This window comes from Enhydra lutris, unplaced genomic scaffold (genome assembly GCF_002288905.1).
Source record: "Enhydra lutris kenyoni isolate GAN:26980312 unplaced genomic scaffold, ASM228890v2 scaffoldscaffold17, whole genome shotgun sequence".
Lineage (NCBI taxonomy): Eukaryota > Metazoa > Chordata > Mammalia > Carnivora > Mustelidae > Enhydra > Enhydra lutris.
Window position 1 is genome coordinate 14,129,104 of NW_019154101.1, and position 25,282 is coordinate 14,154,385.

Consider the following 25,282-nt stretch of genomic DNA (forward strand, 5'->3'; position numbering starts at 1 on the left):
CTTGCTAATTTATTCCTCGGAAAACAGACGTCCACAGGGCCTCAGTTCTGAGTACTTCCAGAATCCTGACCACAGTGAAGCTTCCAGGAGCCATCTTGCAGGTAGTTGGTACTAAACACATGTGGGTTCTAATTCATTAGAGAAAAAATAAATTACTTTTCCTCTGGAATACAACACTATTGCCCTTTCTAAGAATCTCTCAATGACCTATAACTCCTGGAGGCCTCATGTTTCACACCAATAATTCCAGTGTAGTGGGAAACTTAGAAGACAGGAGGAAAGACAGTATTCATTATTAATGAAAGGACTGTGCCCTCTAAGGAAACACAGGGCACTTAATGTTCAGCTTACCTCATCTTTCCATCAATAAATCCATGCTCCCTAATTGTTTATGGCATCCTTTGGTAGGCTCAGTGGAGAGGATGACAACTAATTAACAAACACAGTTTGGCCTTAATTAAGCTGCCCTTTCCTGCCTATGATACTACTTCAATATAAATGAAGGTCCATCCTGCTGTATTTGACTCCCATCATAGAACTGAATTCCAGATTAATTTGCTTAAAGCATGATCCAATTAAGCTTCACTTAACTAATGAAACGTACATATTTTGTGTTTTAAATAAAGATGGGAATTCACTTAAAAGATTAATTTCTGTTTTTCCTCCCCCTTCTCCTGCTCCTTCCTAACCAATGGTCAATGAAGGTATAGTCTTCTAGGGCTGCTGTAACAAAATACCACAGATTGTGGAGCTTAAACAACAAAAATCTGTTTTCTTTGGGTTTTGAAGGCTGGAAGTTCAAGATCAAGGTGTTGGCAGGGCTGGTTTTTTCTGAGGCCCTTTTCCTTGGCTTATTGATTGTTCTCTCTCCCTGTGTCTTCACACCATCCTCCCTCTGTACGTGTCTGTGTCAAAATCGCCTCTTCTTATAAGGCCCCTCGTCAGTTTGGATTAGAGCCCACTCAAATGGACTCATTTTAGCACAAGCACCCTTTTCAAGGCAACTTCTCCAAATGCAATCATATCCTGAGGTACAGAGGTTAGGGATTCAACATGTGAATTTTGAAGGAACACAGTTCAACTCATAACAGGGAAGAAGAGGTGACATTTCCAAGGGGAGGGAGTGGAGTTGAATGGTTGAGGGCACTGCTTCTGGAGCAGACCACCTGTATTCAGATTGTTGCTTTCCCACCTACCCCCTGCATGACCTTGGGCCAACCACTTAAGTTCTCTGCCCTCCAGTTCTTCCATCTGTGAAATGGGTTAATAATCATGCCTACCTCAGAGGGCTTTTTTAAAGATTATATAAGTGCTTTATACACGTGAAAGCCCTCAGTAAATTGTTTGTATAATCATTTCAAATTTTTTCCTTAAAATGTTTGAGAAGTGTTTATACATTTTCCTCATAGGGGAAATGAATGCTGTGCAATATACTATAAAAACGTGATTAGTGAATCGGTTAGTGAATTGAGATTAGTGGTTAGTGAATTGAGATTATTTTTTTAGGACAGGGGCGAGGATGGTGGCAGAGTATAGGCTTGACTGAAATCTGTGACATATGGCCCAAATCCATTTCATGCCCTGATGCAAGGGTCATTATGTTTTGAGCATAAAATAAAATTGTGATTACAAAATCAATTAAATTTAAAAATATAATCACAGATTTCAGTCCAGCCTGTCCCCTGCCATCCTCCTCATGCCTGTCCTATATCTCCTCCCTCATCGAACCAATGGCAGACTGCAGTTGCATGCGTAGTTACACCTGAGCAAACCTGGTCCAAGATCGGGGCTTCCAAATTCAGATGTCTGCCTTCATTTTCATAACAAAACCCTAATTCTGGACCAAGGTTCTTCTTTACTGCTATACACAGGTAGTTAAATATTTCTGGAGAAAATGTGATGACCCTGTGGGGTGGCTTCACTAAAATACCACGGTATCCAGCCTCTCCTGGACCCTCTGCACCCCTGAATCTTTTTCCTTATCCCTGGTCCACACTGTCTCCCATTTTTCTAGGCAGCTATTTCCCATTCTTACCTCACATTCAGTCCTGTATCCATGACAATTTTCGTATTCTTCACAGGGAATACAGTGGTTCTAGCAACACCAACCTGTGTGACTGCACACACCCCATGTCGAAAAGCTCTCCTCTGGACCTTGGCTTTTGCACAAGGGAATGCCTTCTTTTCTCCCAGGCTCCTCTGCTTTGGTCTGACTTACATTTATTCTTCTTTGAAGACTTGGCTCAAACATGGCATCATCTTCTCCGAAGCCTTCTTCAATCAGCATTCCCACCTGCCCTCAGCGGGATTGTATCCCTCCGTGGTGCTTCCCCCGCACCCTGTCCACATCTCTAGTTCTGTCTTTATGACATTGCTATGCCATTATCTATCGATGAGTCCATCTCTCCCAATACACCGAATTCCTTGTGGCCAGCAACCCTTGGTGTTCATTACTGATTCTCACCGTCTAGTATAGTAGATATCCCCCAACATGTCCCATCTTTCCTTCATTCCACAGACTGCATCGAAATCATTTGTGGGTGGATCTCCTAAGAGACAGAGGTCAGAATCTTACTCATTTTTCCTCCTGAGTCAACTGGGGTTCTTAGCTGCATGGAACAAAATCTACCTGTGTTGATTTAAATACACAAGGATTTTGCTAAAAGCAATTGGATAGCTCGCTGAACCAGTAGGGAGATCAGAAAGGCAAGCTTGAAAATAGGTGTGAAGAAAGGAAATTAAAAGCAGCTATGGCCACAGTCTAAGCCATAACACGAAATAGGCCACTTGACACCAAAAGGCACTGCCTTCCCACTGGCACAGCCGACTGTTGCCAGAAACTAGAGGCTGTTACAACATCTGCCATAGTCCTCCCTCTTGGTGGATTATCCACCCTCCTACTTCCTTCCTACTTCCTTTGAGGCTCCTCTGGGTCCCAAATCACCCTGCGGTACATGCATCTGATTGGCTAAGCCTCAAAGTACCAAGAGTCTGAAAGCAGGAGAAACTGGGGAAGGTGAGTAGTTGATGTTTGCAGCCTAGTCAGAGAAGGTGGGGACATTTCTCAAATGAGGAAGGTGAATCAGGTAATGGTGGCCAGAAAAAACATGACAAATATCTACTACAGATCCCTCAAGATTAGCACAGCCTGGCAAATAGTAAATGCTAAGTAAAGACAGGTAAAAAGTAAAGTATGAATCAATCTCCTCTGTGTTTCTAGAAACCCACACTGCCCAGGGGAATCTTGACCTGGCCCTACAGTCAATATTTTTGAGGAGGAAGAGATGAGGAGGGAAAGGATGGGAGAAAATGAGTAACATGTGTGACATGCTGTGATGTGCTGGCCACGGTGCAGTCACATTAGGTAAGTCCCTCCTGGTGATATAACTCTCACTGCAATGTGATGTGTGGGAGGCAAGGACCAGTCATGGCTGTGTGATCACTGAGCGCATCCTTGGGGCCTAGCACAATGTTGGCACACTGTAGGTCTTTGATAAATATTTGTTGGTGTTGAGCAATCCTATAGAGGAGATACTCTGCCATTTTGCTGATGTTCAGATTAAGTACTCTGGCAGTCCCAAAGCCAGAGAGTAGCAGCTTGTCTAGCACCCAATCTCGTGTTCTTTTCATCCTCACACCTGAATGGATGCTAAAGTACGGATAACCAATATGCAGGCTATTGGGAGGAGTGACATCAGCAACATGGCAGCCTAAGATGCCCCTCATTTTTGTCCCTTTTAACATCATAAATTTGGCAACTATCCACAAATAGAAGGGATTCTGCGGGAGCTGTGGGGCCCAGCAGCGTACACCAAAGGACCCGCTACCTGGGCATTGGGCAATCGACAGACCCTAGTATGGGCTGTGGAACTGCCAGCAGCCTGTCAGCTGGCTCCAACTCCTTTCAGCTTGCTGTAGTCCAGGAGCACCCAGAAAATGTGGACTTGGGCAGATACCACAAACAAGGGAGACTATGTAGAAGTTCCAGTGTCTACAGAAGAAGTTCCAGCATTCTGTTGGGGCAAAAACAAAATGAAAACCAAAGCAAAACAAAACAAAGAGTTTGGATGCGTTTGAGTGGGTAAGAGGAATTTGGCCCACATTACCCTTCCCCGCCTAAGACAGCACAGCTTAGAGAAAGAGGAGTCCAAGGATCCTTCCCCTGGGAGACAGGGAGCATTGAGTGAGCGCCTGGGATGGGTTGGGGCAGTGGACGCAATAAGTGAAAGGGATTAAGAGGTATAAACTTCCATCTATAAAAGTCATGGTGATGTAATGCTTGGCATAAGGAACACAGTCAATAATATTGTAATAACTTTGTCCGATAGACAGATGGTAACTAGACTTATTGTGGGGATTGTTTCATAATGGAAAAAAGAAAAAGAACCAATGGGCAGAGGAACAGAATAGATATTTTTTCTGAAGAAGACACACAAATGGCCAACAAGTACATGAGAAGGTGTTCAACATCACCAATCATCAGGGAAATGCAAATCAAAACCATAATGAGATATCACTTCACATCTGTTAGAATGGCTGTTCTCAAAAAGGCAAGTATTAAATGTTGGCGAGGATGTGGAGAAAAGGGAACATGTGTGCACTCTTGGCAGGAATGTAGATTGGTTCAGCCACAATACAAAGCAGCACAGAGGTTCCTCAAAAAAATTAAAAAATTAAAAATCCAGCAATTCACTTGGGTATACAGCAGAGGAAATGAGAACAGAATCTTGGAGAGCTTTCTGCATGCTTCATTGCAGCATTATTCACAATAGCCAAGATATGGAAACAACCAAAATGTCCACTAGCAGATGGATGGGTGGATAAAGATGTAAGGTGTTACATGCATATATAGAACGATGTAGGATGTTTGTATATATAATGGAACGTTATTTGGCCATGAGAAAGAAGGACATCCTGCTGTTTGTAACAATATGGACAGATCATTGAGGACATTACAGTGAGATAAAGCAGACAGAGGAAGACAAATATCGTAATGATATTCCTTATATGTGGTCTCTAAAAAATCTGCACTCATAGAAACAGGGAGTTGAATGGTGGTACCCGGGACTGGAGCGCTGGGTGAATTGGAGAGAGGTTGGTCAAAAGGTACAAACTACGGCTAGAAGATGAATAAATTCTGGAGATCTGATGCACAGCATGATGGTTATAGTTAATAATACCATATTATATACTTGAAAGGTGCTAAGAGACTAGATCTTAATTGTTCTCACCATAAAGAAGAAATGATAATTATATGACATGATGGAGGTGTTACCTAGAGTTACCGTGGTCATCTTATTGCAATATATCAATTATCCAACCAACACACTATACATTTTAAGCTTATACAATATTATATGTCAATTATATCTCAATAAAATATGCAAGGTATGGCTTGTGTAAAATTCTACGGATTGTTTTAAGCTTCTGATTAGCAAAATCTTTCTGAGGATCTTGTGGAGTTGGAATCTGACTGCTTGCCCCCCACCTCCCAAAGAAATGACATTATTAAGTGCATCTTCTTTCAGATTATAGGCTTTTATGAAATAGACTGATCTCATGGCTCGCAGGATTTCAAAGCTCAGTTACATCCTGGCTTTTAGATAGGCGTTTTCAGTCTTCAGAAGACAGAGCAGGTTTTCTATAATGACCAAATGGCGTGTCCCTTGTGGCACCGTCATCGTTCTCCTGGCCCACTCCTCGGCTGGCCTGTGTGCCTGCTGGAAGTGCCCAAACGAGACTGGTTTTGGAAGAAATGTTTTCATCATGAAAGTTGCATGCAGTCAAGCCTCCAGCCTTCGCTGGGCATTTTACACGTTCCAGCCTTTTTAGTTCCTCTATCAGAGAAGCTTCATGCCCCCTAGTGGTGTGAGCAGCAGAAAGCACAAGCTGACCTAGATTCCCTTCCACCCTGGCCGTTCTCTTGTTAGAGCCATCACTGTCCAGAGCAAGCAAACGCAGGAAACCAACAAACAACTCGCCGCGCCCCTGTTGTCCAGGGCCCAACAGTTGAAAACTTTTTAATGAGGAAAATTTCTCCATGGACAAAAAAGTATTTACGCACATTTGATGAAAATAAAAGGGAAACCGGCAGGGCACACCTGGCCATCATATGTGGACGGGGCCTGGAGGCCAACACGCTGTGAATGGTCGCCTGGCGTGGCACGGTTCAGCCCCCTCACGGTGTTCCTGTATCTCCCGAGGCGCTGAGCCAAGGCCAAGCCATTGAGGGTTCCCCTGCTTCGGGGTGGGCTTGGAGAGGAAAAGGAGACCCGCCCTCAGCCTGGACAGCTCAGTGACCATCAGGAAAGGGCTGAGCCATGGTTTTCTTTCTGGAAGCACACAACGACTCAATGGGAGATGACTTTGGCCTGGCCCTGATACAGTCGCATTTCTTGTGGGAGCTGTCTTGATACAGTTGGCAGCACACTGGCTTTGAAATCGAATAGTTCCTCCTGCACCAGACACCACTGGTTAGCTGTGTGCTTGTGAAAAATTAACTTAGTCTCTCTGTAAACAGGGTTAATGATACCTTTCTTGCCTAATTCCTGTGCGAACTAAATATCTATCTACCTACCTACCTACCATCTCATACAGACTCACACACATACATGAAGTGTCTAATATGATTCCTAACACTTCGTAGGTGCTCAGTGACAGGCAGTTCCTTTATCCCCCCACATTTTCACCATTGTATATGCTCCTCTCAGATATCTCTGTGCTAGAGAAGCCAGCAGGCCATACACATCATCGGGCGGGACCCTATGAACATTCCTGCAGTCTGCATATATGGCTCTTATTCCACAGACAGAGAGGAAAAACAGACTCAGTTCACCTGTTTGTGAAATTTCTTGGGCCTGATTTTTAAAAATTCCAGTATATATGCAGTGTTACATTAGTTTCAGGTATACAATATAGTGATTTAATAATTTTATATAGTACTCAGTATTCATCATGATGAGTGTACTCTTAATCCCCTTTAAAGGTCTAAACTTGTATTTGTCAGGTTTGTTTTTGTTTTGTTTTGTTTTGAAATGACAATGGAGATCTGAAGCTTGGAATTTCTTCTGTAATCTAGCCTTGGTAGGGCACAAGCAATCTTATTTTTCTGTGGAAAATATGAGTTGCCTTTAACACACTGAGATTCTTATCTGACCCAAAGACTCCCAAGTTCCCTTCACTGGCTAAAAAGGAGTTAGGATTAGTTGTGGGTGCCAAAGAGATAAAGTGTGGTGACAGCAGGCCCTGCAGTGAGGAGGGGCCCTCCTGGAGTCAATGCCCAGCAGCTCTGGCCACATGCTCTCCTGGCATCCTGTGCAAAAATGCCAGCCTGCCCAAACCCAGAAGCGTTCTCTCCACGTACTCACACCAACCTCAGGATCCAGATAGGTCTCCCAGGATGGAGTGCAGGAGAGGTGGGCAGCTGGCTGTCCATTATAATATTGCCCCTCTGTGTCAAGTTTTTCTGTTCTACTTTTGGTTCAACTTTTAAGTCCATCTGTACTTGGGAGTAATCAGGACGATTTTCTAGGATCAACAGAGCAGTTTCTGGAAATTATTTCTCATAATTAGACAAGCTGACAAAAAATAGGGTGGTTAGTACGGCGACATGTTCTCTGTATATCCCTTAGATGGGATGATGAAATCAATTGAAAAAATATTTTCAAACACCTCACAATTGACCTTTACAATAAAATACATCCTATTTTTGTCAGGTGCTTTCCCTGAGTTGTGCCTAACTAACTCTGAGTCTCCTGACTCAAAGGTGAAAGGAGCCTCTTGTGTACAGTCAACCCTAGTGGAAAACACTGGGGAGGAAAAGAAGAGAGGCAGAAATGTGGAAATGTAGATTAAATGGTCATTCTTCTTTTAAATGTCTGAAGTGTCTCATTCACTAAGTATTTATTCAACATCTACTATGGGCCCCGGAAATCTTCTAAAATACTGGGGGCACATCAGTGAGTAAAAGAGACAAAACCTCTGTTTCCCTCATGGAGCCTCCCTTCCAGGGAGGGAAGACAGTGCCATGATGAGCCCTCTCGGAGCCCAAGGCAAAGGAGAAATCAGTAACATTGATACTGCCTTTCAAATGTTGATATTTTTGCTCATATCATGGATTTTTTTTTTTGCATTTTCATCTTTAAAAATACTGCATCAAAATATTTATTTTTCCGGGGTGCTTGGGTGGCTCAGTGGTTTAAAGCCTCTGCCTTCGGCTCAGGTCATGATCTCAGGGTCCTGGGATCGAGTCCTGCATCGGGCTCTCTGCTCAGCAGGGAGCCTGCTTCCTCCTCTCTCTCTCGCTCTCTCTGCCTGCCTTTCTGCCTAATTGTGATCTCTGTCTGTCAAATAAATAAATAAATCTTTAAAAAAAATATTTATCTTGCCTTTTTTTTTTTTTTTGGTGTCCCTTAAATTTTGTGCCTGAAGCAACCCTCACTCCCCTCATTAGCCCTGGCCATAAGACAGATGCAGGTGGAAGCACGGGAGGGTCTGAAGGGCAGCACCCTCATCTCCCCTTCCAGACCTCTGTAGGCGCGGTCCCCAGCTGCTGGAGTACTGACAACTCACAGCTGAATCCCTGCCCCCAGGGAGGCCAAATGACAATGGTACCCGTCAAAAGCCAGGTGAGGACAGATACCACACTGAGCCCCAAGTCAGAGCCACAGGCAGAGAGATGGATGCACAGAGAGCTGGGGGAATGGTTGGATTCCCTAGAGGCAAAATCAGTCTGTGCCAGTGATTCTCAAAGTGTGGTCCTGGACCAGTGGCATCAACGTCACCTGGAAACACCAGTTCTCAGGCTCCAGTCCAGACCTACTCGATTAGAAACCCTGGGGGTGGTGACCAGCCATCTGTAGTTTCACAAGGCTTCCAGGTGATTCTGATGTACTGATCCGTACAGTCAAGAGAAAGGATCAAGAGGAGGCTAAGAGCAGCTGTGCCAACAAGCAGTCAAAATTTTTTGACAAGCTTTGGATCTGAACTAATTTTCAGACTCAGAGCCCACTAACTGAAGGGAAGGCCAGGTCCTCAGGAAGAAGTATCTCAACACCTTGACATGTCTGCATGACGATGACTACCCCAGTCCTTTCCCAAAGGGACCAACAGATATTTACTTGGGTACCATACCCCGGGCAAAGGAATTAGCCCCAGACTTCGGGAAGTGTTGGACACAAGGTCTTAGTTGATAACGGGAACCAGTATGCTACAAATCACGGTCCTCTGGCAGAGCAGGTGTGTGGGGGCCAGGTAATAAATGGACTCACAGGTTCACTTCACAGTGGGTCTAGTCAGTCCGGGGACCCACCCCGTGCTTATGTCCCTGGTCCTTGATGTATCATTGAAATAATCAGTTCTTGGAAATTGACAGAATGCCCACTTGCATATATTGCATATATATTGCATATATTGACCTGTGAGCAAAAGCTATTATAGTAGGGAAGGACAAGTGGGAGGCTCTGAAGCTTCCCCTGGATCCCTCCTTGTGGGCAGACTACAACTTACAAACATCCCAAGGCAAATAGCAGGAACTAGTGCCATCCTTAAAGACTTAAAGGAAGCAGAGTGGTAATTCCCATCATACCTCCTTAACTCATCAGTCTGGCCCCTACACAAATTATGTCCTGGAAGGTGTCAGTAGAGTATCCCAAGCTCCGTCAATTAGCAGTTCCACTTGTAGCTGCTGTGGTATGACCCAGGCCCCACCACAGCAGCTGATCTAGAGGCCTGAAACCCATGGCCTCTTTCTTCTACTCTCCATTCTAGGTTTCCCTCACCCTTGGTTAGCACCTGTGATGGACAATACCATAAATGAGTAAATGTTATAGCATGTTAGATGATGAAAATGCTATGGAAAATTGGTTAAGGGGAGAGATGTTTTACACATTGGGTTAGATAATTTAGGTATTGTAATTTATGGTTATGGTAGGTTTCACTGAAGTGACATTTGAACAAAATCTTGAAAGTGAGGTTGATCACCTCCCAGGGATGGGCACTCCACAGATAAAGCAATAAGGGTAAAGGCCTGGAGGCTGGTTCATGTCTGGAGAATTACAGGAACAGCAAGGTTGGTGGTAGCATGTGGCCAGACGTATAGGGCTTAGAGGTCACTATTATAAGGACTTGGCTTTTACCCGTAACGGGATGGGGAGCCACTGGAGGAGGGTCTGAGGTAAGAGTTATCATGACCTGACTGCATTTATTAACAGGATCGCTCTGATTACTGTGCTGAGAACAGCCTGTAGAGAGTCAAGGAGGGGAGAACAGTGGCTTGGAGGGGGTCAGATAGCAAATTTGGTGAGAAGTGTCTAGATTCTGGATATATTTTTAATAGAGAGGCCATAGGATTTGCTGACAGATGGGGTGTGAAATACAATAGAAAGTAAATTATCAAGGATGACTCAAGTTGTTGAACCAAGCATGGGAAGGATAGAGTATCCACTTAATTTACCAAGATGGGTAAATCTGGGAAAGGAGCACGTGGAGAGGGACAAGATCAGGAGTATAATTTGGAACACATTGAGGTTCAGACGTCCTTTAGATAAGTAAGGAGATATGTTGAACAGGAGCTTGATCCTGGCATTTGGAGCTCAGGAAAGGCATCATCAGCTACTAGGTAGGTTCTGAGAGCCGTATGATTCTGTGAAACTAATGGGGATAGAAAAGAGCCAGGGGCCACTCAGACATTAAATGTCTGTGAAAAAAGGAGGAACTGGGTAAGTTGCAAAAAGACTGAGGAGGCCGGAAGAGGTAAGGTAAACCACAGACAAGTGCTGTCCTGGAGGACAAGTGAAGAAGGATTTCAGGGAGGGGAGAGTAATCAGCTCCATCCAATCAACTAAGATTAGGACAGAGAACGAGCACTGAAGGTCACTTTGATAAGGCTATTTAGACAGTGATGAGGCCAAAAATTTCAGTGGAGTGGGCTCAGCTGAAGGCAGGAGAACTGAAGACAGGGGAATAGACAACTCTCTCAAAAAATTTTGCTAAGATGGGCGCCTGGGTGGCTCAGTGGGTTAAGCCGCTGCCTTCAGCTCAGGTCATGATCTCAGGGTTGTGGGATCGAGTCCCGCATCAGGCTCTCTGCTCAGCAGGGAGCCTGCTTTCCCTCTCTCTCTCTCTCTGCCTGCCTCTCTGTCTACTTGTGATCTCTCTCTGTCAAATAAATAAAATCTTTAAAAAAAAAAAATTTTTGCTAAGAGGGGAAACACAGACATAGTGAGGAAATAGGGTCACGTAAGGTGTGTATATGTGTGTTTTAACCAATGGTGGAATAATACAGTAGGGAGGGAGCCTGGGGAAGAGTGCTGAGTCTGTGTCCAGAAGAGGCAGGAGGGGTGGGATCTGGCACACAAGTGTAAGGTCATAGCAGTGTGGACAGTCCCTCTGTTGCAGCAGAGAGAAGGTGCAATTCCTCTGCTATTTCCAAGTAAACTAGGTTTCTGGTAATTCAGACTTGCCTCAATTTAGCTTTTTATTCAGGTTGACACTAGTAATGTCACTTTGGTCAGGTTATTTAGTATCTCTAGGTTACAGTTATCTAATTTATAAAATGAGAATAACAATACTACCCATTTTAGAGAATGCTGGGAGGATTACATGAGTTAAGAATAAATATTTTCATCTAAATATTGAAAAGTGCTTAAGGAGTAACTAGCACATAGTAAGCAATCTAAAATAGGTAACTTTTACCCTTTACCCACAGATATTTTTAATGGAGCAATAAAAAGTGAGGGGAGTTGAGATGTTCCAGAACCTATTCTTTCAAAAAAAAGTACTTAGGGGTGCTTGGCTGGCCTGGTTGAGAGAGCACACAATTGTTGATCTCGGGGTCATGAATTCGGGCCCCCTGTTGGCTGCAGAGATTACTTAAATAGACTTAAAAAAAAAATAAATAACATTCTATAAAAAAAAAGAAACAAACATCTCCACTTTAAAAAAATTACTTAAATGTCTGAGCTTTACCCTCATTTGTCATAGTGGGTATCACCTGAACTATGAATAGTATTGATGTGAAAATCAAGTATCATATATTAAATATGCTTTGAGAAGTAAGTACTAATATTATGATGATTGATACGTTACACTATAATTAAAATTTCATCAGGGTAAATAAGTACTTAAAACCAATTTAGAAAAATTTCAGTTGCTGTGAATTTAATTTTGGCTCAAAGTTTCTTTGAAATTCAGTTTATTGTAACATTTTTGGGGAAAACTCTAACAACATCCATATATCTAATTATAATGGAATTAAAATTTCACAGCTTTTGGGCGCCTGGGTGGCTCAGTGGGTTAAGCCGCTGCCTTCGGCTCAGGTCATGATCTCAGAGTCCTGGGATCGAGGCCCGCATCGGGCTCTCTGCTCAGCAGGGAGCCTGCTTCCTCCTCTCTCTGCCTGCCTCTCTGCCTACTTGTGATCTCTCTGTCAAATAAATAAATAAAATCTTTAAAAAAAAATAAAATAAAATTTCACAGCTTTTGTAACCTTCATGAACACATAATGATATTGGGAAAAAAAGGACTGGATAGCATCTGGCAGCTGACTTCCCATTCAAGGATGTGTTGTGTTATACAGATACTTTATGTTTTTCAATCTTCACTAATTCTTGGGGGCAAAGTCTGTAAATAAGGAAGCGTCTGCAGGAGTTTACTGTGCTCCAGGTGTCATCCCCCATCACACCGAGTCCTCTCAAAAGACAGAAAATCAAAGTTTTCTGATGTGCTGGAGCCCTTAAGGCAGCTTTGCGTTTCCCTTCTTGCAAAGCGGTTTAATTTCCCAACAATGATAAAATAAGATTAACACAGATCAATGTTATGTGAATCCTCAATTTGAAGTCAACCTGGGTTATCTGTAATTCTAGAAGGACTAAAGTAGGCCTAAGACACATGTATCTTCCCGTCACCCTGGGTCTACTTCCTGCTTTGTGGGCAATTATGAAGTTGAAAATTTGGAAAATGTTAAAATGTATCTTAACTGCAGAGATTATTCCTAAAGAATAGTTTCAGAGTAATATCCTTCACATACTCCCATCTATTTTTATTTTCCTCCAAGTGTTTCTAAATCCTGTAATAGTTTGGTAAGAAAGTAATTCACAGGAAAATGGAGGCCTGATAAGCAGTGACACAGCAGACAGCTCCCTCTGTGGCCGGCAGTGTGAACTGCGCTTCCATCACGCCGAGTGGTTTGCAACCCTCGGAAAATCCTGGCTGTTGTCAGGTCTGGAATTTACATGGCTCTTTTAGGAAAGATGATCCTTTAGAGACATGCTCTCTCAACTCAGTAACTGTAATAGAAACAATAAAGGTCATAGAATTATAGAACCAATAACCCCAAGCCCTGTGAAGACAGAAGTGTGACAGACCCGCCAACGCAGGCCTCCCAGCCCATTGCCGAAGACTGACCCCACCCACGGCGCTGGGTGCTATGTTGCCACCAGGTGGCTGCTCACTCCCACACCCTCAATATCCCTCCTTTTTTTTTTTTTTTTTAAAGATTTTACTTATTTGACAGACAGAGATCACAAATAGGCAGAGAGGCGGGCAGAGAGAGAGAGGAGAAAGCAGGCTCCCTGCTGAGCAGAGAGCCCGATGTGGGGCTCCATCCCAGGCCCCTGGGATCATGACCTGAGCCGAAGGCAGAGGCTTTAACCCACTGAGCCACCCAGGTGCCCCCCTCCACATCCCTCTTGAACCGAGTGAACACTGACCCTGAATCTGTAACACGAGGATGGGTGAATGGTCCGGGAAGATCAGAAAAAGGCACAGATGGGGGCCAGCCCCAAGGTAGATCAGAATCTACAAAGCACCTGGAGCAGAGTAACCCTGAGTTAGCACGGAAAACAGGGCCACAGAGAGGGACAGTAAAGAAGCAGCAGCAACAAGGAACCTTGAGAATGCCAGAGAGACTGAGAGAACTTTCCAGTTCTAGGATCATGGAGCCTGGTTAGAATTTCTTTTCTGCCCTTAATGAAAGTCCCTGTTATACCCTTACAGGGAGCATTTAAAAAAAAAAAAAAAAAGAGTATTTATTTATTTGGTGGGGAGGAGAGAGACAGAGAGAAAGGCGGGGGAGCGGGAGGAGAGAGACAGAGAGAAAGGCGGGGGAGCAGAAGGAGAGGGAGAAAGAATCTCATTTAGACTCCACCCCAAGTACAAGCCCAACTGGGGGCTCGATCCCAGGATCAAGAAATCACGACAGGTATGGAAACCAAGAGTTGGGCGCTCAACCGACTATACCACCCAGGCACCCTTACACTGAAGATTTTATTTCAGTTAGCCTTTTACATTTTTCCTTTTTGTAACTCCGTAATACCTGAGTCAGAAATGTCTAATCCTCTGCTTCATGGAAAGATCCTTGAAGACAGAAAGGTCACACTGCTGGCTAGTGATCATTCAGTTCTAGAACCGATTTACCTGATACCCAATTTGCAAGGCTCTCTGGTTTCCTTTATGTATCAGTAGGCTCTGAAAAAGTTAGATCCAAAGTATTAAGCAATATTTCAATACTGGCTTGCTTTATTATGAAAGTCTTAAACCATGAGAGCCCCCACATAAAAAAGCACCTGGTACCAATGTTTGCTTCCTGGTGGTTCAGCTTGAACTCTAACCAACCAGAGAGAAAACTGGCCTAAAAACCATTCATGCTCACTAGATAAATAACTCATACCCGAATTCTTGGGGAGATCAGGCCCAGTGTGTATATCCTATTTCCCTTCTGGGACTGTATCCTGAATCGGCATATTTACATAGACACATCAACAATTTAGTTAAGTCTAACTTCTATGTCAAGTTCACTTTTAAGTAGTAAGTACAATATTTAATACAAGCTTAATAATAATATTTAATACAAGTATTAAATTTAGATGCATCTTTAAGCTTTTAATAGAGACAGTGGAAGTGATAGAACAACAGAAAAGTGTGTCATAGGGAGCAATTACCAAGCTTCCTATGTAGGTCTTCTGCGAAACAGGGAAGGGAATATATGGGCAACGGCACCCCCATATACCTGAGGGGCTATGGCACATGTTGCATGGGCCATGGACAGCAAAACCCCTACTGGAGTGAGTACATATGTGACCCAGGAGCCTTCTTTCATCCTTCTTGAATGTTCACAGGATGGAAAGCAGACATGGAAGAGGTGATTCTCAACACTGAGGAATACACAGTGGCCTAGCCTGCCACACTGTGAGTTTGTTAAATTTGGAACTAGGCTGTCTGGTAAACTGAGGTTAACCTGGCTGCAGGCCGTCCTGGGTGATCTAGATTTTCAGTGTAGTTTGGTTCTGAATTCCCAGGTATTGTGGATTGGCTAAATGTGAGTTCTAGATCCCCTTTGTGGTTGACCTAAGATTTTCTCTAGAATTGGTCTTCCAGTCATTCTATCAGCTAGGTGGGTTTTGCACTTGAGGAAGGTATTAGAAGTACAGTGTTTATTAGAATTAAAATTCATCAACCAAGAGTAGGCATCTATTACTAAATTTCTGGTATACCTTCAGAAAAAGTTTAAAGTTTAAATTAGTCCAAACAGTTAAAGGTACCAGAATAATAAGCTGATTGTATTTCTAAGAAACACTAAAAATTATAATAATAAAATCCCTATTATAAATCTTAGACTATCACGCATACATTGAAGACACTATCTTTCAGAGTCAGAAAACTCATTTCATAATTATAATAGAGTTAAAATTCTGGTTTGGTCTCACAAAGGATATTAGGTATAATTTTTATTGTGTTTAAATAATTTTATGTTATTGGGGCACCTGGGTTGCTCAGTTGGGGTTAAGTGTCTGACTCCTGATTTCAGTTCAGGTCATGATCTCAATGGTCATGGAATCACCCCTGCATTTGGCTCTATGCTCAGCATGGAGTCTGCTTGAGATTCTCTCTCTCTCTCCCTCTTCCTCTGCCCCTCCCTCCACTCTCTCTCTCTTTCCCTTGCTCTCAAATAAATAAATCTTAAAAAAAAAAAATTTTATATTATTAAAATGCTTTCAAGGACTTCACTGAACTGAAATAAAAATATTCTTACATGTTGATTCAGCATTAAAGGTTATTTTTACACTTTCCTTTTTTGACCAGAAATACGATTTTTGAGACTGTACCTATTTCCCTCAAGATGCCCATGTGCTTCTTTGGTACACACTAAATACCATGTAAGAGAAAGTCTTGTGGAATCACATAGTGTAAGAAAAATAGGACACAGCAGGATAAAATGTGACCTCAGGACATTAGACATTTTCAGCTCTGAAACTCGTTCAGGGAGAAAACAGCAGCAGTAGTCCTTCTGCCCGCTGCTGACTCCCCTGTGCATCCTGGAGACCATGAGTTTAGCCTGTAATACCATCGGCCCAGAAAGGGGGGGTAACTGATTCTAAGGTAACTGATTCTTAGATTTGAGACAGGAAAAAAATCAAAACGTGTCTGGAGCATGCTGTTGTTTTCAGATACTATGGATACTTTTAGAAATGTCAGAGTTCTGAAAGGACATTGGCATCGATATAATGGGACTTCCTAGTGATCAAGTTGTGAGACTCCGAGCATCAGCAAGGCACAAGCACAGCAAGGCAGTCATAACAAAAAAGTAGACTGTGATGCAAGTTTAAATTTTTTAGTAAGTAAAGGAGTGTTCATATTTTATTTTTTTTAAAGGTTTTATTTATTTGAGAGAGAGAGAGGGAGAGAGAGAGAGAGAGAGCACAAGTGGGGGGAGGGGCAGAGGGAGAGAGAGAAGCAGATGCCCCCCTGAGCAGGGTACCCAATGCGGAACTCGGTCCCAGGACCCCGGGATCAAGATCCGAACCAAGGGCAACCGCTTAACAGACTGAGCCACCCAGGCACCCCACACTGAGTATTTTATTCCTTCTAATAATTTTGTCTGTTTACAGTATTTACATATATAGTTATTTCCAACCATGTAAGCATCAAAGAAAAAATACACAGAACTAGGAAGCTGGCCAAAGGATCCTGATAGAAGGTACTAAAATAAAAAACAGGGTGGGTTTATTAGCATAAATAATAGGATATCAGGTGAGCACAAATAATAACCAGGTAGCAGGTGGCACAGGTGATCATATACAATAATTAAGGAAGAGAGACAATTTAACACCATATTTTAAAACATGAATTATTCAATGTCCTGAAGAGATAAGTTAACTACACAAACTAAATCCCTCATTACCAAGAAATGAAAGCTCTAGAATCAAGATGCCCAATAGGGAATGCAGCCATTTTCAATAATGAAAACAGAACAGATCGAAATGCCCGAGTGACAAGCCAACAGGTTAGGCACTATGAGCCATGCAAAGCTTAATGCATCATAGCTGCAACCCACAGCAAGTTTCAAAGATAAACACTTATAAGAAGAGGAATTAATAGTTTACCCCCCCAACACACACACACACATGCACGAGACACAGCTCTGCATGGTGACTCACGATTGAATCACCCCAGTCCACTACACATTCAGGCCAGACAGTGTGTAGACCAAGATTCACCTGGTCAGTAACCCAGATCCTCTCTTTTTCCCTCATTTCTGGTCAGACTACTGAAATGTAGACAAGTACTGAGACCCTGGGAATAGATCACATTAAGAATCATATTACACTAGGAAAAAAAAAAAAATCATATTACACTAGGAAGTTATTAAGTACGGAAATAAGAAATTACCCAAACCATGGTCTTAATGTTTTAGAATAGGTTGAAGTGAATGTGCAATAATACATTTTATAATCACTGCTTATAGATGTCTTTTACCAGCTATTTTAGGTGTTATTTCAAATGATTCAACCATACTAAATTTGTACTCACAATTTAAAATTTTTCAGAAAATTTAATTAGTCAATTTTGCAATTAACGTGTAAATACTCAAGAAAATTTGGGGTTCCTTACTTTTTTGGTATGAATTTAATGAAGCAATATTTATACGACGTATATACAGTTTTGGGTATTCTTCACATCTAAATGTGCCTCTGACAATGAAAGCCTCCATTAATTATTATTTAAAAAATTCATAATTCAGAAGAGAAAGTCTATAACTATCAAACCCTAAAAGCCCCTGCTAGAATCCAAAGGGAGAAGTGATTTTAAAAGGACTTAAGAAAGACAAAGCTTGAGGGGTCTATTTTTACCAGTCATCATTTGCTTGGTTTTGAAGGACAAATGAATCGTAACTTAGTAGGAATCACATTTCCCTACTAACCACTTGGGCAGATGCCATGACATGTGATTGAGATTACTGAACATTCTCCTTCTAACTACAGGATTTAGGTTGTGCTGAGGGTAGGCCCCTCAATGAAACAAAGAATCTGAAGCACAAAATGTTAGCTCGAGAAAACAGGGAAAACTCAAAAGGTAAGTACTTCACAAAGCTACAGTTTGACCAGCTGCCAGATCTTTAGGAATACCATGGAATTGTAAAGATGCCTCTCAAAGAAGGAAAAGCATTAGTCCCATCTAATCTGACACATGAGAAAAGACACAGAAATAATATTACAAAAATCACATGGTTTTGGTAAATCCTAATAAATATTCACCACACTTTGCCTATCTTGGGTGAAGAATAAATTAGGAGACAAAAAAAAACAGAAAAGAGTTCATCTAACCTGTTAGCTTCCTGAGGGCTACCTTCCTGGCATTTGTTCCTGACTGAATGTGAGAAACAATTTTAGGAAGATCCAAGTCCCAATTAAAGAAAAAAAAAAAAAAAAGAGAGCGAGAGAGAGAGAGAGAGAGAGAGAACAAAACCATCAAAAAAACCAAATCAAAACAAACAGAAACATCTTTGGGAATACAAGTATTCCATCTGCAAAGTTAAGCACGATGTCAATTAATTCCAGTGCTGGTATCACACTGCCCAACGTTGATTATACAACTTTGCAAGTCATGAAGATAAGCCTGAAATTATAAAACCTGTTGGGGTAGCTGGTATTTGGAATGGTACTCTCGATAGGGCCAATAGTTCTGTACATATATAAACACATGTCCATACCCCGAAGGTGCTGTGTGGAGTTGAGGAGGCTGAAATTTGACCAGAAAGCTTTTCATGATTATGGCTTTCTTCTCATTTCTTCATTCCAATCAAAATCCAGTGCTTCGTCATCTAGTTCCGATAAAGTAAAGAGAGATTTTTTGGAAAGAAACAATCTCTCACTGGACCCCTCCAGCTGAAAAGTTTTCCTTTTCTTGCCAAGCACGGTAGCTGAGGCCCCGGGACGAGGGCTGGTGCCTCTCGCCCCCTCGTTCTCACTTTCAGGAGGAGGAGGAGGGCATTCTGACTTGGATTCAGAGGGGGAAGTAAAGGAGAAGTGTGCCAGTTTGGCTAATGTGCCAGCGTGAACCTTGCTGCTTTTAATATTGCATGAGACCTCTTCCTTTCTGTCTCTTTGGCAAGTAGGAGGAGAATGCCCAGTCTGGTTCCCAAGCTCAAATTCAGGCTGGGTAACTCTTCCTTCAGGGCCATGTTTGCTTTTCTCTCTTGGTCTGTCTTCCTCCAGTGCCTGCTGTGACACATCCAGTGCCTGATCCTGTTGCTGATCTGAGTTTCTGCTTCCTGAGGTAGAGGCCAACTTTTGTGGACTCTTTCCAGGCACAACTGCTTCTCTGCTCACTCTCTGGAGAACTCCAGGACTTGGAACTGCTCCTTTAGTTGTGCCAGGAGACATAGGGCTGTGGTCTTCAGGGGAGTGGGTCAGTTTTGACTTCTGTTTGAAAGTAAATTTCGCCAGTTTGGCCAGTGGGGGACCTGGACTCTCAGCACGTCCAAGCTCAGGCTCTTCCATTTGAGCAAGGGATTTCTGTCTCTTTCTTTTGGGAGTTTCCAGTGCTCCTTTGGGGCCACACAAAGAACTGGACCGAGGATGAGAAGGGCCTACGGGCTGTACAGGCACCGTGGCAGGGTTCCTGCACAACTCCTGGGCGCTGGCCTTGCGCAGCTGGTGCAGCTTCCTGGAGACATGATGAGTCAGTACCGAGTCCGGCTCGCCAGCAGACCCTGCTGCCTCTGGAACGACTGCTGCCTTTTTTGCCTCTTTCCCTTCAAGGTGGTCTACGTGGTCTGGCCTCCGTGAAGCTTCTGTCTCTCCTGGTGCTGGAAGCTGTCCAGTTTCCATTTTGCACCTTTGGCCTGGCTCACCCTTCTCCTTACCCTGAGCTTTGTTCTTGAAGGTCTGCAAAGCCATTTTCCCACCATTTGTTTTGGGAGATACCGGCACAGTATTTTGAGGTTCAAGCTGATGAGTTGCTATGGAGTCAAACCAGTCCAAACTGTCATCTTTGCTATTTTTGTGCTCAGCAGAATGTTTTCTCTTTGCTGGTCTGCTAGGCCCCCCATGGGATAGGGGATCAGAAAGTGGGCTTCCCTCGGGACTGGGTCCAGGAGAGGAGGTCAGCATGCTCCAGTTCACTTCCTGCTGTGCTGACCAGATTCCAGACTTTGCTGCTTCTCCTGGGTCATTTTTTGATGATCCTGGGTTAGTCTCTGCCTCCACTGCCTGTGGCTGGGATCGGTGCACATTCTGATTCTGTAACCTGTAGCAGAGATAAATAAGGAACATGTATTGAAAAGAGAATTTGCACTAACCTTTCCATTTCTTGAGTCTCTGACATGCCATGTAAAGGGCTTGAGTCCAACATAATTCCAAGTTCATGCCAAATACAGTCTCTTAGAGCAGCAGGAGGAAATTATCCTTTCTCATCAGTACAGAATTTAAGTGGTTCTGATAATCATTTTAAAAAGTTAAATAAAGGAAATGGAGTAGCAGGTTTGTCACTTTTTAAGCTCTCCCTACAAGTCTGTCTGAAGGTCAGTATAAAATGCTCATTCTAATCTCTCCTGTTGAATGTTCCACCGCAAGACAAGCTTGTCGCTATCTGTTCAGCAGCCGAGTGCTGAGCAAGTGGTTGTTTTATAGCCGGTTTGCAAATGAGAAACAAGGTGGAAAAGCAGAAATTATGATCTCCTCACACGTCTCTACCTGAGTACTGAATGTTGGTAAACCTGAAAGTTACCTTCCCAGGGAGCAGAGACCACACTTCCCTTGCACTGTGGCTCACGCTGCCCCAGGGGCATCACATTCATGGCACACAGCCTCCAGGCAGCTGGGACTTCTTTCCTGCAAAACACAGCCCACACTTCAACATGAGCTCTGGGCAGCTACTCTCTATCAAGCTGACAGAGAGGTGAAACCTACTGACCTCCTGGAATGATCTGATCAGTGACAATCATTTTTAATTGTGGGCATATTAGAAACTGAAATAATGCGAGAGGGCCAATTTGTAACAGACACGGTAGTTTCTCCAAAGGAGGTCCTTCAGAAAGCCCTTCCTAACAACTCAGAAATAGCTTGTCAGTGTAAGGGGCAACATGACCCTGCTTCCACGTGTTACATTCGAAAAGGAATTAAACCAAAGAGAGGATGAGTAAATTATTCTAAAAATCATGTGTAATCATAGAAAAGGCGAAGAAGAAAAGACATTAAATTTAAATGAATTTTAAATTTAAATATATTTAAATACATTAAAATGTTAATGGTAGGCCTCTCTGGGAAATAAGATTGTATGCGATTTTTGCTTTCCTAATTTATTACTGTTACTTTCCAAAGTACACTATAGAGAACGTGTACTCTATGATCAGGAAAAAAAACCCTCAAAATTATTGTAAAAATACTGGGTTATATTCACTTACTATAGATTTGGACATATCAGCACAGCAAAATCCATATTCATTGGAGTCATAACCAAACAAAAAAGAAATAGCTTTCAAAATTACTACTATCTAATATACATCAAACTGAGGTCAGGGATATTTGTAATTGTTAAAGCTCCATAAGAATGTTCTAGAAGATAGGGAATTTTAAACGGGTAGAATAGTTAAGCTGTCCCAATTTAGTCTAATTCTGACTTTGGGAATTAAATTCTCCCTGACATAAAATGCTGGCAGTTTTACTCTACCTTCCTAAAACACAGCTTCTTTGCATTCTGTTTTCAGGTGGTTACAATGGCCATCATTTGAGGACGGCTGTCACTTGCAAGCATTTTCCAGAAGAAAAGTGTAATAAAAATACAAATAGTTGTATTACTCATATATGACCCCCTTAAGGGACAGAGAACTCTTTCCTGCGGGGATAAACCCATCCACTACTTAGGCTTTTCTCACATGGTAAGATTGGCTTTAGCTGTGTCTTGGAGGCTGTTCACTTACATTTGCTGGGCACCTGGGTTTATAGCTTTGAGGATCAACGCCCTGAACATGACCCTGCATTTCAAAGATGTATATACCAGAAGAAAAGAATATTTTAAGGTGGAATCCTTTTATTTTATTTTATTTTATTTTTTTCCCCCCAGATCATTACGTATTCTTTTTTCTTTATCTTTGCCTTCAGGTGGGTCATGTTGAATTTGCTAAGTCCAGCTGCGATTTTTCTATCACAGAACACTGATTCTGAGCTTCATAATCCTTTCCTTCCTGAATCCAGCATATGACAGCTTTTGGCGGTCTGCATGACCAGTTTCTGGTCAGTCAAAATGAGCAGCCTCTCCAAAAGCCAAGCCGGGCCCAGGGCAGGCTGAAAAGGATCCCCTACATCAAACCATGAAAAAACCAAAGGAACAGCTTTCATCTCAATACCATGCTCTGGATCATTCAAAAGCCAGAAGACCAAAAGAAAAGGGGGTTGAGTTTATGTAAAGGGCAAGATCACTGCAGGCTGGCACTTGGGTATTAGCAACACACAGCCAGTCCCCACACTGCCCCAGGAAGGCTGTGCTAGAGCCTGAGTCTGACACAGAATGCTAATGGATGAAGGCAGTGAGGGAAAGGAGAAAAGCCAGGAAAAGAATTCTCAGGGTTCTACTGATTCTGTCAACAGTCCCACTGCAGTCCCCACATTCTCCTTCAGCATCCGCTTTGCTTCCACACGTCTCCATTCACCAGCCCCCAGATTTGAGGTCAAGGCCAAGTGCCGCCTCAGGGCAGTTACTGAGCCACTTGCACTGACCACGAAGATACCCAAAAGGATATCCCCGTCGCTGCTCACTTGTGTTCCATAGGTACACACTCCAAGTCTAGCTTTTTAGAAGCTCATATACGCCAGGAGCAACCAAACACTAAAGTGGGGGCAAAAATTCTTTAGGTAATGCATGTGACATGTTGCTTCCCACATATCCACATTTTAACAAATCATTAGAAAGCAGAGTTTTGAAACATTACTTTTGTCACCCTGTGAGATGAGAGATCAATTTTCCTCTTTAACATAATATATCATTCTCACTGGGGATTTTTTTTTTTTTTTTAGTCTGTTAAATATGTAAAATTTTAAAAGTCATGACTTTGAGCATGTAGGGAAGGAAAATCATGATGCTGAAGGGAAGGTCAGAGCTGTTGCTAATGAACCAGGAGGGCCCTTCCCAGGTGAAAGTCAGTACTAGTTATTTCTACGTCCCTACCTTGCCCCACATGCTAGCTACAGCTGGCCTAAGAGCAGTCTGGGTCTGAGTCTTCTGTGATTTTTCTTTCACCAGGTTTATATAAAGATCAAATACTTATTATGCTTGGAAGAAAGCTCTAAAAACATTAAGAATAAAATTCAAATACTAATAAACACTCAGATTCTTATGTAAACTCCCTTGTACATGTCTTCTCTTGGCAAGGAAAAATGATAAAGCCAAATTATTAAAATATTTTGTGTCTGGGTCTGGTCTGGGATAGAGCACTTTCCTGGAGTCCAAGTTCTTTCTCAACAGCATTCCTAGCCACCTCTCTGAATAGCACTGCTCTACTTCTAGTGAGCCAAAGAAAAACAGAAGAAGCAGTCGCAATAAACAGAATGAAGCCCACTTAACAAGATTTCTTGATTCCATGGAAACTGTGTGTCTTGAGTGTAAACTGTGACTAGCCAACCTTGGTGCTTCTCATGTAATTGGGAACCAGTGGTAAAAATTCAGTAAATTAATATATAGTTTGCTATATATAGTAAAGAACCACTCAGTGTTCTCTATGAGGCTCACCAAACCACAAGCCAAGGAAATGTAGCTATGGAAGGCTCCAAAGAGGGCAGCCGTCAGTTCCCCCATTCTTGTATGTCTATGTCACTCCCATCAAGATGTGGTGTCTATTTCCCCCTACCCTGCATGGGGCCTGATCTTGTGACTTGCTCTGACCTTCAAAATGTAACAGAAATGATGTTGTACCACTTCTGGCCCAGCTCATAAGAGGCTTGGCAGCTTCGATTTTTGTTCTGTTGGTGCCTTAAGCTACCACCCTCTAGCACAGAGCGGCCAGCCATCCCTGCTAAGGCACTGCACATGTGAGGCAAGCCTTTCTGGATGTTCCAGTCCCACCTGAGCTCCCAGCTAAACACAGGTGTGCTGCCAGCCAACACCATGTGGAGGGGAGAGAAGCATTCTGACCGAGCCCCCCTGAATTTCTGACTCAGAAGAGTGAGCACTAAAATGGTGGTGGGGGTGTTTTTGGTTTGTTTTTTAAGCCCCTGAGCTTTCCCGTCATTGATCACACAGAAACAGGTAACTGAGCCAATCCCCTTCAGATAGTACAGATAGACTTTCCACTTAATTTCCACTTCTTTCATTTCACTAAATGTCAAACAAAGATCTTCCATTGTAAGTATTGCTTGGACTTCTTTTCTCACCTTTCAAGTCTTCTTAGCTCTTCACTCAAGAGGTTGTGTAGCTCCAGCTTTTCCAGAATAAGCTCACACTGCCTCTGGTACTGCTTCAGAGGGTTTTCAGGAAAGGCAGTGTGGAGTGCATTCACACCTCCTAGCAGTGCACCTCCCTGAAGGGGTGAGAAAATGGGAAATAGCAGGGGAGTCACCAGAAAACACCCATTAGAGACCACAGCTCCCAGATCCGCTTTCTCCACCCCCTCTTGGGTATCACAATCACCTGGGGGCCTTTTCCAAATTTCAGTAGTTCTCTGCCCCCATTCCTGGCAGCGAGCGTTGCTCCAGGAAGCACATCACTCAAGAGGTTGTGTAGCTCCAGCTTTTCCAGAATAAGCTCACACTGCCTCTGGTACTGCTTCAGAGGGTTTTCAGGAAAGGCAGTGTGGAGTGCATTCACACCTCCTAGCAGTGCACCTCCCTGAAGGGGTGAGAAAATGGGAAATAGCAGGGGAGTCACCAGAAAACACCCATTAGAGACCACAGCTCCCAGATCCGCTTTCTCCACCCCCTCTTGGGTATCACAATCACCTGGGGGCCTTTTCCAAATTTCAGTAGTTCTCTGCCCCCATTCCTGGCAGCGAGCGTTGCTCCAGGAAGCACAT

The 25,282-nt window shown here is 43.0% G+C and overlaps 1 protein-coding gene across 1 annotated transcript in view; it reads right to left on the reverse strand.

The window, feature by feature from the left end:
• Positions 1 to 18,749: 18,749 nt before the first annotated feature.
• The window catches only part of LOC111147567 (minichromosome maintenance 9 homologous recombination repair factor), an 88,189-nt gene continuing 81,656 nt past the window's right edge, over positions 18,750 to 25,282 (reverse strand). The window contains exons 12-13 of the mRNA XM_022503669.1: positions 24,645 to 24,790; positions 18,750 to 20,526 (exon numbers count right to left, since the gene is read on the reverse strand). Of these exons, the coding sequence (XP_022359377.1) occupies positions 19,047 to 20,526; positions 24,645 to 24,790 (1,626 nt within the window). The 3' untranslated portion in view covers positions 18,750 to 19,046. The remainder of the gene's footprint in view (positions 20,527 to 24,644; positions 24,791 to 25,282) is intronic.